General features: G+C 39.5%; 1 protein-coding gene across 1 annotated transcript in view; it reads left to right on the top strand.

The window, feature by feature from the left end:
- Positions 1–1647: 1647 nt before the first annotated feature.
- ERCC4 (ERCC excision repair 4, endonuclease catalytic subunit) overlaps positions 1648–12097 on the top strand; it is a 54944-nt gene continuing 44494 nt past the window's right edge. Inside the window, exon 1 of the mRNA XM_069087608.1 lies at positions 1648–1726. Coding sequence (XP_068943709.1) covers positions 1648–1726 — 79 coding nt within the window. The remainder of the gene's footprint in view (positions 1727–12097) is intronic.

Genomic DNA, 12097 nt, shown 5'->3' with positions numbered 1-12097 from the left:
TTGCTAAGCCTTGTCTCCCCAGGAACTAAGATTGCTGAGAACTTGCCTCGTGTCAAGATGAAGAAAAGACCTCCATTTGGGTATTAAGTGCTGTGTTTAAACTTGATGTAATTCTGGGGTAGATTCAATTGTGATCCAGGGGTGGGGAACTTTTGACCTTATGTTTGGAAACTAATCTCCATTTGAGAAGAGGGGCTTTGTGGTGGACTTAATTAAGGTATAGCCTAGGGGTGGAGAAGTATTTAGAACAGAGACTTTGTAATTGATTGAATGATTGGAAGGTCCTGGGGTGGGGTAGTCCTTGGAGATTATTTAATCACATTTAGTAAATGCTGTATTTGGAATGATGTCATGTTTCGATCTTCTCTGTTCTGGGTTTGTTACTGAATAAAATGGAGAGCACCTATGCTGGTATTCTGAACCTTGGGAAGTTGCCTTCTTTTGGCATTACATTACACCCATATGTCCAAATAAGTGTTGAGGCCATTGATTCGACCACTCTTGTATCTCTCATATCAATCTTTTTCTTTCATCTTCTACCTCCTTCACTCTAGTCCCAACCCTCTTCAGATATTGACTAAACAACTTCCATAACTTCCTAACAAAGTATAATAGGATTAGCATTTCCTTAGCTTCTTTCCTCCTACCCACATCGTGGAGAAGCTTTACCTAAAAGAAGACAAAGCTGCTCCCAGAACCTTACTGGCCTATAAGACTAGTCTCAGCCTGTTGCCCTGCACCACACCTCTCCTTTCTCTGCCTCCCAGTCACCAGCCAACATGGGGCAGGCCTAGGACAAAGCTATCCCTGGGGCTGAATTGGTTCTGACTTCCCTGATGTGGAATTTAGACCCTTGGCCTTGGTGGATTTCTGAAGGCCATTCAAGATCACCCTGTGCTTTGTTTCTATATGAAGAAGGGTGCTAGGGAGTAAAGAGGTGGGGTGGTGCAGACTATAGAAGTTAAAAAAGACTATCTTTATTGTATATCTTTAAGCCTCTTGTGTTAAATGTTTAATGGCCTCATTTCTTTCCAATATCTAACCAGAAATGAAAGTGCTGGTGCTGAGTTCATCCATCCTATACAACAGTTCCCTCTTTTAGTCTTTCCCTTTCTTATCGTCCACATCATTGCCAGAGTATTCCTCTTAATAATAGAATTAATGTGTGTGTATATATAATGATGAAATACTATTGTGCTATAAGAAATGATGAGCAGGATGGTTTCAGAAAAGCCTGAGAAGACTTACACTTACATGAACTGATGCAAAATGAAGAGAGAAAACAAGAACATTGTACAATATTGTACAATGATCAACTGTGAATGATTCAGCTATTCTGAGCAAAACAATAATCCAAGATAATTCCAAAGGATTTATGAAAAAAACACTCATTGCTTGCCTTCTCAAGGAGGGAAGGGGAAGGAGAAAGAGAATTTGAAACTAAAAAATTTTTAAATGAATATAAAAAGACAAAAAAAATTTACATGTAATTGAGAGAAATGAAATAATTTTAAAAATATATATATTCTTACCCATCCTGTGAAGCCCACAACCACTTCCTCCATGAAATCTTCCCTATTCACAACCAGTCTTGTCCTGTCCTACCAAACCTCTGTATCTTTACCCATTCCACCCCCTCCATGTGGCATGAGGAGGGAAGTGACCCCTCCACATCTCGATTCAGGTGTGAATTCCATGAAACCTTCACTGACCTCCTCAGCTAAAAGTAATCTTTCTGTCCTCAAACTTCTCATGCCAGACTTTTTTGACTAGGTAAAAGGACCCAACCTCTACCTCCTTTCTTACTTAATCTTAATCACTGAATTGGCATTGCTTCAGTCAAACTGAGACCTGCTAAAGATGTTAACTTAAAAAGTCCAAGGTCTCCCATTGCATCCAGGGCTATCTCCAGTCTTCCTGCCACTGACCCCAGATGACTCCAGAGGAAAGAGTGAGGCTAATAACTTTGCACATCCCTCCCTCACTTAAATCCAATTCACTTGCATGCCATAGAATCACCTCCCTGATGTCATGGTCCTATTCAAAAATGAATGATAAACAACAACAGCAATAAGACTTAGTATCAAGTAACATACTAAATGGATACTGAGGTGTTAGTGGAGGAAGGAAGTGAATATTACTCACTTACTATATATCCTATATAGGGTTGAAAATAGGAATTTATGTGAACATCACAAAAAGGAAGCATTCCCAGAGGGCCCAAAAAGTCTTCTGGAAGAAAGTACAAGAGACTGTGTGAGCCAGGCACACAAAAGAAGATTGTCATTCTGACTCTGGAGTGTTTTCGGACTGGAACCAAGGTTGTGTAAGGCAGAAGCTTCAGAGTGATCGCTTCATATGGACCAGTAGCTAGAGAATTTATCCCCTGGGGAAGGTGTTAAGAACCATATTCCAGTGAGTCTTTGAACAGCAAAGGAAACAAATTGTAGAAGGTAGAACTAAACCAGGATAGGGAGCTGATCCATAGGAGCCAGAAACATAAATAACAGCAAACAGGGCCTGTGGGGAGTGACCACTACCTGCTGAAAGCTGAAAGGAGATAATGGAAGTAGAAAGCAGACAACAATTTGGAGCAGCAAGCCTCATCTTTTCCCTTATTAATATTGCATTAATTTATAAATTAAGGACACTTATACAGGCCCCTGATGGGGGGATGTTAGGGACAGAATGTCACATGACTCTCTTTGTGCTTGGATTCAGTTACTTTGTGTGCCCATTAATTTGTTTGTTTGGTTTTGCTTTTTGTTTTTTTAAGGTATGTTTTAAGCCTTGCAAACCTCAGTGGGGAGCTGGTGGAGAAGAATGTAAGATTCTATCATTCAAATTCAACACGTTACCTTCAAATGGAGGGAGGGGGAAGAATTTATTTGGGAAATTTTTAACAAAATAAATAAAAATACAACATTGTTTAAAAAGAAGATTCTATCATTTCCCAGTACCAACTGTGTATGGAAGAACAAGCCAAATAAATGAAAAGTTCCCAGAGTATACATGGGTCTTGCATACTAGGAGGGAGTCTCTGACAGAAGTTACACAGTATATGTCTTATGCTCCCTACAAAAACTACTTGCAAATAGAGAATATCCAGTCTCATTTTCATATTCCCTGCACCTATGACAGTGTATTTCCTATATGATAAAAACGAATAAAATTTTTGAGCTACTAAATTATCCCTACTACTAGGCTAGACAAGATAACACATATGAAGTTGTCTTTAAATTTAAAAAAAAAGAGAGAGAAAGAGCTACTAAGCCCCTTCTCCCTATTGACAGTAAGTACTGTGCTTAGTTTATTTTCCCTAGGTAGGAAACTGGAAAGACTACAGAAAGAATATGAAAAAGCTAAACAAAGCTTATCTAACTAAAGTATTATTTCTCCCACGTGAAGACCCGTGGCTTTCTACAAATCAGTAACAAAAGGTTAATTGCAACACATACAAGAATCATTATCCGTTTTCAAGAAAGACTTTTGTCATGACACAGATGAGTAGGTAATTGACTTTCATTCTCAATTTCTTGCTTGCATCTTTTTTCTTTCCAAGCACTGATTAATAGCTTGACAAAAAGTCTAAATTTTTAAAAATCGCGTTATCAAATTCACATATTTCCAAGAGAAAGATTGGTTTTAAAGATGAAAATTTCCTTTGCCTCTATGATTGATAATTACTTATCCAGATAATAAGTCTACTCTCAATTGACTCATAATGCAACATTACTATGCAGGTGATTTCATTTTCAAAGGATTAATGTAAGTGATCTGCTATCTGGGCAATTTTTCTAAAAAAAACTTTCTTGAAAAGAGGAGGGAAAAAAGGTGGTGTGTTTTTAGTAATCATGAGGAAACAGAATGAGCCAAAAAGATTAAGAGAGTAGATTTTTAGGGGCGGCCAGGTAGCACAGCGATTAAGAATACTGGCCCCAGTGTCAGGATGACCTGGAGATCTAATCCGGGCTCAGATACTTAGCACCCACCCAGAAACACCTGGCCCGTGTAACCTTGAGCAAGTTACTTAACCCCAATTGCTTTATAAAAAAAAAAAGAGAGAGAGAGTAGATTTTTTTTAATGATACAAGCAAGTTAAAAGTTTTAAAATTCACTTCTACAGTGACATTGGAATGTTCCCCCCAATCCTGTTTAGAATTTGAAAAAATGCTGTTTGTCACATTTTTTTAAAACTGAATCTTAACTATTAATGAGTATTTTAAAAAGAAGAAGAAAAGGTCTAGCCCAGGCCAGGGCAAGTATACAGGAATCTAACACAAACAAAATGGCAGTTCAGAAGAGGCCTCAAACAAAAGGTTCTCCTGCCCACCAAGTTGGCAGCACTGCTTGCATAACTACATCTCCGCTTACCCTTTTTGCCCAACTGCAACCTTAAGCTAATAAAGGTTTTTATTCCTAAAATCACTGTAGTAGCTCTTCCTCTGCCCTTCATTCCCATCCCCAAAATCTGCCCTTACCATCAAAACAGCCAGCCATTTAACTTCGTCAAGTATTTTACTCCAATAAGGTTCTGAACAGATTCACAAATACGTAAGACTTCTCCAGCCCAGTTCCTAAGAGAAATGCAACTCCATTGTGGCTATATTCAGTTGTATAGATACCAGCGAACAATGAATGTCTAGAATTGCATGAAAGCATACCTTTTTCTTATCCTCTGTTCCTAGGGTGATTTTTTTTTTTTGCCAGTACTCTGATTTCATTGTTATAGGGAGCTTCTAGTAAGGAACTTCCTCTATGGATGCAGATCGATATACTCTCGGCAATTTAGAGTCAAGTATAAACTTAAAACATATATTTGAGGCAGCTGATGATGCAATGGATAGAGCAGTGGGTCTGGAGTCAGAAAGACCTGAGTTCAAATCTAGCTTTGGACACTTACAAACTGCATCACCTGGAGGAAGTCACACAACTTCTATCTACTTCAGTTTCCCCAAATGTAAAAATGGGGATAAAAATATCACCTGCTTCCCAGGGTTGTTGTGAGGATCAGCCGAGATTATTTTACTAAGTGCTTTGAAAACTTTTCAAGTGCTATATAAAGGCTAAGTATTATTATAATCTTAGAGAGTTGTCTGGTGTGGAGAAGTTAAGTGACTTACCCACGATGACACAGCTAGTAGGTATTATAGGAAGGACCTTCCTGATTCCAATGCTGGTTCTCTATCCATTATGCCATGATGCCTATTTTTGAAAATTATTTCAAAAAACTTAAAATTATTGACTATTGTCTTCTCTTTTTTCATCAGAATGCCAGTAGTTGAATTTTTTAAGGAAAAAATGGACAAGTTAATATTTATGTTAATGACCCCAAGAAAGACAGTGAAATATGGAAATGTAGGACTGAGTTCCATGTCATCCATTTGGGTTGACTACAATGTTGAGGAAGAGGCAAAAAGAGTTGTAAAGAAATTTGGATCAAAAAAAAAAAAAATCACTCTTGGGGCGGCCAGGTAGCACAGCGAGTAAGATCACCGGCCCCGGTGTCGGGATGACCTGGGGATCGAATCCGGGCTAAGATAGTTAGCACCCACCCAGAAACACCTGGCCGTGTAACCTTGAACAAGTTACTTAACCCCAATTGCTTAGGGGCAGCCAGGTGGCTCAGCGAGTAAGATCACCAGCTCCAGTGTCAGGATGACCTGGATCAAATCCGGGCTCAGATACTTAGCACCACACCCAGAAATAACTGGCCGTGTAACCTTGAGCAAGTTACTTAACCCTGATTGCTTAAAAAAAATCACTCTGACTTCACCAGACAAGAGGGTAAGATAGGAATAAAGAAAGTTTTAAATCAAAATAATCTTAGGCTAGCTAACCAAGAGCCTAGATGCCCAGAAAATGGAAAAACTAGCCCAGATAATTCTATGAGTAAAATTCAGAGAAATCACATAATTCACATGACTTTAAGGAGAAAAGTTTTGATCTGGGAACAAGGGGCAAGCCTGGAGCCCACAAAGACTTTGTTCTCTAATAAAGGAGGAAAATGAGGCAAGTAACTGTAATTTAGGATTAGAAATGGAAATCAGGATGAACTCGATTTTCTTCCAACTCCATATGATTTGTGTCTGTCTGTCTTTCTGTCTGTCTATGCTGTATATATAAGGAAGTTGCAGCTATAGAAGGGGAGAGAATAGAAACTATCACAACTTTGGAGTTGGAGAAATTGTTTTTTCTAGGATGATTTAAGCAGCCTGACCTCAATTTAATATAACAAGTATTATTAATCATTCACTCTGTATAAGACACTGTGTTTGGTAATGGGAATACAAAGACAAAATTTTTTTTAAAAACATACAGAAAGATAACATGCAAGCAGATCATTCTAGAGATGATAATTTTAGGAAGCATGAAAACACTGATAATGAAGAAGATCAGGATAAGTAATTATTAATCATTTTACATATGGAGTAGCACATGAGCTAAGCCTTAAAGGTAGTTAAGAATTCTAAGAGGGGAGATATGAATATGTGCCAGGAAAGGAGGATAATTGAGGCAAAGGCACAGAGATTGGGAACCAGGTTCAAGATGTAGCAGAGGCCAATTTTGCTAATTCATGAAGGGGAGTAATTTACAATAAACATAGAAAGATAGGCTGGATTCCCTCTAGCCCAGAGTTCCTACTCTCGAGTCATAGCAGCACTTTTTGTAAAAGCAAAGATTTGGAAACAAAGTGGGTGCCAATCAATTGGAGAATGATTGAAAAAAATTGTGGTATATTAATGTAACAAGATGTTTTTGTATCATAAAAACAAGCAAATATATGAGTATTTCAGATAAATATGAAGAGGTGTATAAATTGCTGCAGAGTGAAATCATGCAAAACCATGAAAAATCACACACAATCTATAATAATGTAAATGTAAAGAGCATCAAAAGCAAGCCGAATACTGCATAATTGTAATGATCAATCTTGGCCTCTGGAGGAAATATGAGAAAATGTACTTGGAGAGCTGGAGGACTTTGGGTGCAGAATACAATACAATATCAGAAGTGATCATTATGTCTTTGGGTTTCCTTAACTTCTGCTTTGTTACAAAGGAAGGTTTGTTATAGGGCAGGGAGAAGGGTAGGAGGATATCCAAAAATGACTGTGATGTAAAAGCAAAAGGCATCAGTGAAGCATTTTAAAAGAAATAAAGAAATATGAGGTCAAAGCTAGATTATGAAGATTTCATAACTAAACTGAAGAATTTGTATTTTATCCTAGAGGAATTAGAGAGTCACCTACGATTCCTAAGCAGGGGAGTGAAATGGTCAAGAGGGTTTTGATAGGACTATTTTGACAATTGTATGGAGGATGGATTGGAAAGTAGAGACTGAAAACTGGTCGTCCAATTAGGAAAGCATCACAATTCTAGAGGTGAGAGATAATGAGTGCCTGAATTAGGGTGGTAGCTGTGTAAAAGGAACACATGGGGGAGAAGTTATGAAGGTAGAACTGACAGCCCCTAGGCAACTGAACAGATAGAGAGGGGTGAGAGAGAATCAAGCATGACTCCAAGGTTGTGACCCTAGGCAAGTGGAAGGACAACAAGTCCTTAACAGAAATAAGGAAATTGAGAGAAGTAGGCTGTTTAGAGAAAACAGTGAGTTCTATTTTGACACATCACATTTGAGGGTAAGGGAACAAACATTTATTAAGCACCCATTATATGCCACACACCATGGTGAGCACTTTACAAATATCATCTCATTTGATCTTCACAACATTTCTAAGAGGTGGGTGCTTTTTATGATGCTCATTTTACAATATTTCTAACTGGAGATATCCAATAAGTAGTTGACAATGAGAGACTAGACTATAGACATTGGAGTCATCTGCATAAAGATAATACCTGAATCCATGGGAGCTTTTGAGTTAGCTAAGACAAAGGACACACAGAGAAAGAAATGAAGAGTTCCCAGCATAGGGTCTTCAGTAACACCTATATTAAGGAATGGGATGTGGATTATGATCCAGCAAAGGAGCTTGAGAAGAAAACGTGTGGAGGGGGACCAAGAGAAGGGAAAACAACTTCACCAAAACACTGAAAGAATCAAGTATCCTGGAGATGGTCAACACTATCACATACTTGGAGAACTATAAGGACTATCTAGACAATTCATACCTCATATCCCATTCACCAATGCAACAAGAGACCAGGTGTGACACCACCCTCCACCTCAACAGAAAACAGTATAAAAAAAATCAGTTGTCTTCTGGTCCCTCTTACTGTTCCATGGATTTTTTTTTACTTTTTGAAGGGGGGAAGGCAGGGCATTTTTGGAGTTAAGTGACTTGCCCAAGGTCACACAGCTAGTGTTATGTTCCATGGATTAAATGACCATTTCTAGGAACACAATTTCCAGATCTATACATCTAGCCCCAGTATCTTTCTTGAATTATACTGCTTTATAAACAACTTGGACATCCCTTCTTCCAAATTTCCCTGTTACTGTCCAGAGTGCTACCATCCACCTAGTTATATCAGCAACCTTTGGTGTCATGCTCAACTTCTGCCTCATGATGACTCCACTATCCAGGCCACTGCCAAATGTCATTTCTACCTTCTATCTCTTTTATATTTCCCCTTCTCTCCACTGACACAACCACTACCTTTGCCTCATTGCCTCATGCCTGGACTATTGTAATGGACTTTACATTAGTCTTCCTGCCTCAAGATTCTCCTCACTCCAATCCAACCTTTTCTCAACTGTTAAATTGATCTTCCTAAAGCACCAGTCTGACAATGTCACCCTCTCCCCTTTCCCCATCACCCTACTTTCTCCCTACTGCTTCCACAATCAAATAGAAAATCTTCTGTTTGGTATTTAAAACCCTTTTCCACCTTGGTCCCTTCCTACCATAGGGGAAAATAGGAATCACAACTGTTTTGTGACACCTTGATGTATGAACAGTATAAAAATTCCCCCAATCATTTGATGGCCTAATGTTAGGATATTCTCACTCTCATGCAAGGACATGGCAAAGAGAAAGGTTTCAGCTACTGTTAAAACAACTATTTGACATCCTTGGATAAGAGACACTGCAATTTTGTCTAAAGGAATTTCTTTTACAACTGTAAAAAAGCATTTGTCTCTTTCCCCTGTCTCCTGACCTTGAACAGGGAATGCTTTCTTACTCTGGTAACAAATTCTACCGGTTGCATTCCAGATACTCCCCTTTTTCTCCCTTGACTGATCCCTCTCTTTCTCTGCCTCACCCTCTCCTGGGAAAAGCTTTACTTAAACTATCCTAAATTGCTGCAGAAAGCTGAAGATTGTATACTCTAAACAGGATGGAAAGGTTATAAAAACTAAATCTGTACCCCAGGAATCTCAATTTGCTATTAACAAAAATAGATCCCTTAGCATCCTAATGAGTCTCTTTAATTTCCTTATCTTTGACCTACAGTCATTGGTCCCTCACTGATGTGCCTCTTCTAAGAGGCGGAAAGAATTCCCCAATACTACCTATCCATTCTTCTTACATTTTAATCTTCTCCTTCACATACTCCAGGAGCCAGAAGCTTTGGTCTTTTTCCTTTCATGTGGCATTCCCTCTTCCTATGTGTTCCTATGTGTGTTCACTGGTTGTCCCCCACACTTACCATGCTTGCTTCTTACCTTGTCTCCTGGCTTCTGAGACTTCCTTTCCAGAATCAGCCAACTGTTGTGCCTTCCAAGATTACTTTCAATACTTTATTTGTATGTGTGTATACATACATGTATGTGTATATATACATACACATGTGTGTGCATATGTTTATTTATCTATACATGTGTGCATGTATGCATTGTGTATATGTGTGTCCATAAGGTATATGGAGTGCTCAGAGAAAACTAACGCCTCTGGTGTGAGGGCCTGCTGAGCCCTTTTCTGGGCTGCTCATCCACCCATGGCACCACCTCTCACCTAGTTTTTCACCTGTGACTCCAAGAAGCCTGTAAAGCCCCATAAAATCCATATAACAGACTAAACCAGGTCAAGGGTAACCAATGGACCACTGAGTTAGAGGGTGTCTACCCCAAGCATGTGAAGACTTCCCTTGGTAGAATGGGCACATAAAAACAATTTGTTCCTACAGTCATGAAAGTGGCTAAAAGCAGGTGCTCTGAAGTGCTTAGAGATTGGTCAGGAATCAAAGATGCCAAGGTGCCACTGCAACCCAGGGCCAGTTGTCCTGACTTTTGTCTTGCCACTGGACTTCAATGATTTTGGAAAAGTAAATCTGACAATGGACAACTCTGCCTCATTTAAATCCAGTTCACACCAAGAAAAACATCACCCATGTTGTCATTGGTCCTCTTTGAAAATGAAGGATGAACAATATTGTGTATATGTATATTATATAGATGAAAATATGTATTATATGTTCTTTGTATGTATATAGTTGCTTGCCTGTTGTCTCTTCCATTAGAATGGGCTACTTGAGAGCGAGGACTGTGCTTTTGTCTGTCTTTCTTTGTATCCCCAGTGCCTATCACAGTGCCTGGCCCATGTAAACCCTTGAAAAATGTTTATGGACTAATTGACTCTACTAGACCAAATCTCCCTTCCCAAATCACTACTCCCACATATGTGTTATATCCTACAATCAGGAATATAAGCTTCTTAAGGGCAAGGACTGTCTCTCTTTTGTATTTGCATTCCATTCCTAACAGATTGAGGACACAATAGCTAACAGATAAGTGTTCTTTACTTTCTATAACTATGTCACAGACCTGGTGAAGTAGAATACAATGATTAAAGACCATCTACCCCCATGCAAAATCATGCCCTGTTCTCTTCTTCTTTAGTCTAGTCTCAGATGAGGTGACCCTTTGTAGCATCAATGCAATATTCACAGTGCCCATGGTCACTATAAATATACCTGCATGGTGCTTGATTACAAAATACAAACGACTTTCCATATAGAAGACAGAAACAAAACATTTATTCAGACACCAGAAAACCGAATCCCAAAACCAGTAAACTGATTCTATCATAGTAGCAAAGGAGTAAATAAGCCATCACAGCACAGAGAGCCACAGAATCCTAACTAGGCTAACACAAGACCAATATTTACTCACAATCCTATCTGTCTCCCTTGAAAGTGTCCTCTCCTCCCAACCAGCTAGTTAGCTCTGGCTCCCAGCTTCCTGTGGGCTCTGCTCCACTCTTCAGCAAACTCCTCCCACCACAGACTACATTCAGCCTATTAGGGGGTGTGATAGTAATGGCATTTAAAGATTCCCCTGTATTGGCTTGGTTTTCAAACTGATTGTGTTAAAACCCAGAGCTTGTTAATCCCACCTGTGGGATGGACTTGTTGATGTGAAAAGAAAGTCCTGAGCTGGGAGGAGCGGGTGATGTAGATTTGGAGAGACAAGAGAGAGGCAGAAGAAGTTTTTTGGAAGCAGCACCTCGTGGAGGCAGAGAGGGAGAATTGCTGGGAGCCACTTTGAATTGCCCTGGATTTTTGAGACCAGCCCCCAGAGCTGCCAAGGACTGAGGAGACATGGCTGTTTTGCTGGTACTTTGTCTGTCTGTTTTGATGTTGTTTTGCCAGATTTGTCCACTGGTGAAAGACAGTCCTGTTGTTGAAGAAGTCCTGGAACCTGGCTTTTGGTTAAGAAGCCCTGAGACTGTCCTGCAGACAGAGAGTGAATACTGTCCACTGGTGAAGGACAGTGCTGTTGTTGCAGGGGTCTGGGAACCTTTCTGTTGGTTCAGAAGCCCTGAAGAAGGATTTTCTTGTTGTATGTTTACAGAAATCCTGGGAGAGGGTTTTGCTAATGTTTTCAGGGGTTCTAGGACTGTTCTACAGGCAGAGGATGAATTAATGAAGAGACTGGCAATGTATCTTGTGGCCTTGCTAAGCCTTGTCTCCCCAGGAACTAAGATTGCTGAGAACTTGCCTCGTGTCAAGATGAAGAAAAGACCTCCATTTGGGTATTAAGTGCTGTGTTTAAACTTGATGTAACTCTGGGGTAGATTCAATTGTGATCCAGGGGTGGGGAACTTTTGACCTTTTTGTGTTCTATGGTTGAACAAATGAATGTACTTTACTTATGTTTGAAAACTAATCTCCATTTGAGAAGAGGGGCTTTG

Source organism: Petaurus breviceps, unplaced genomic scaffold (assembly GCF_028583685.1).
Source record: "Petaurus breviceps papuanus isolate PSGF00001 unplaced genomic scaffold, PetGlider_PUasm1.0 118, whole genome shotgun sequence".
NCBI classification, from domain to species: Eukaryota; Metazoa; Chordata; class Mammalia; order Diprotodontia; family Petauridae; genus Petaurus; species Petaurus breviceps.
This window is presented reverse-complemented; position numbering and strand designations above follow the sequence as displayed.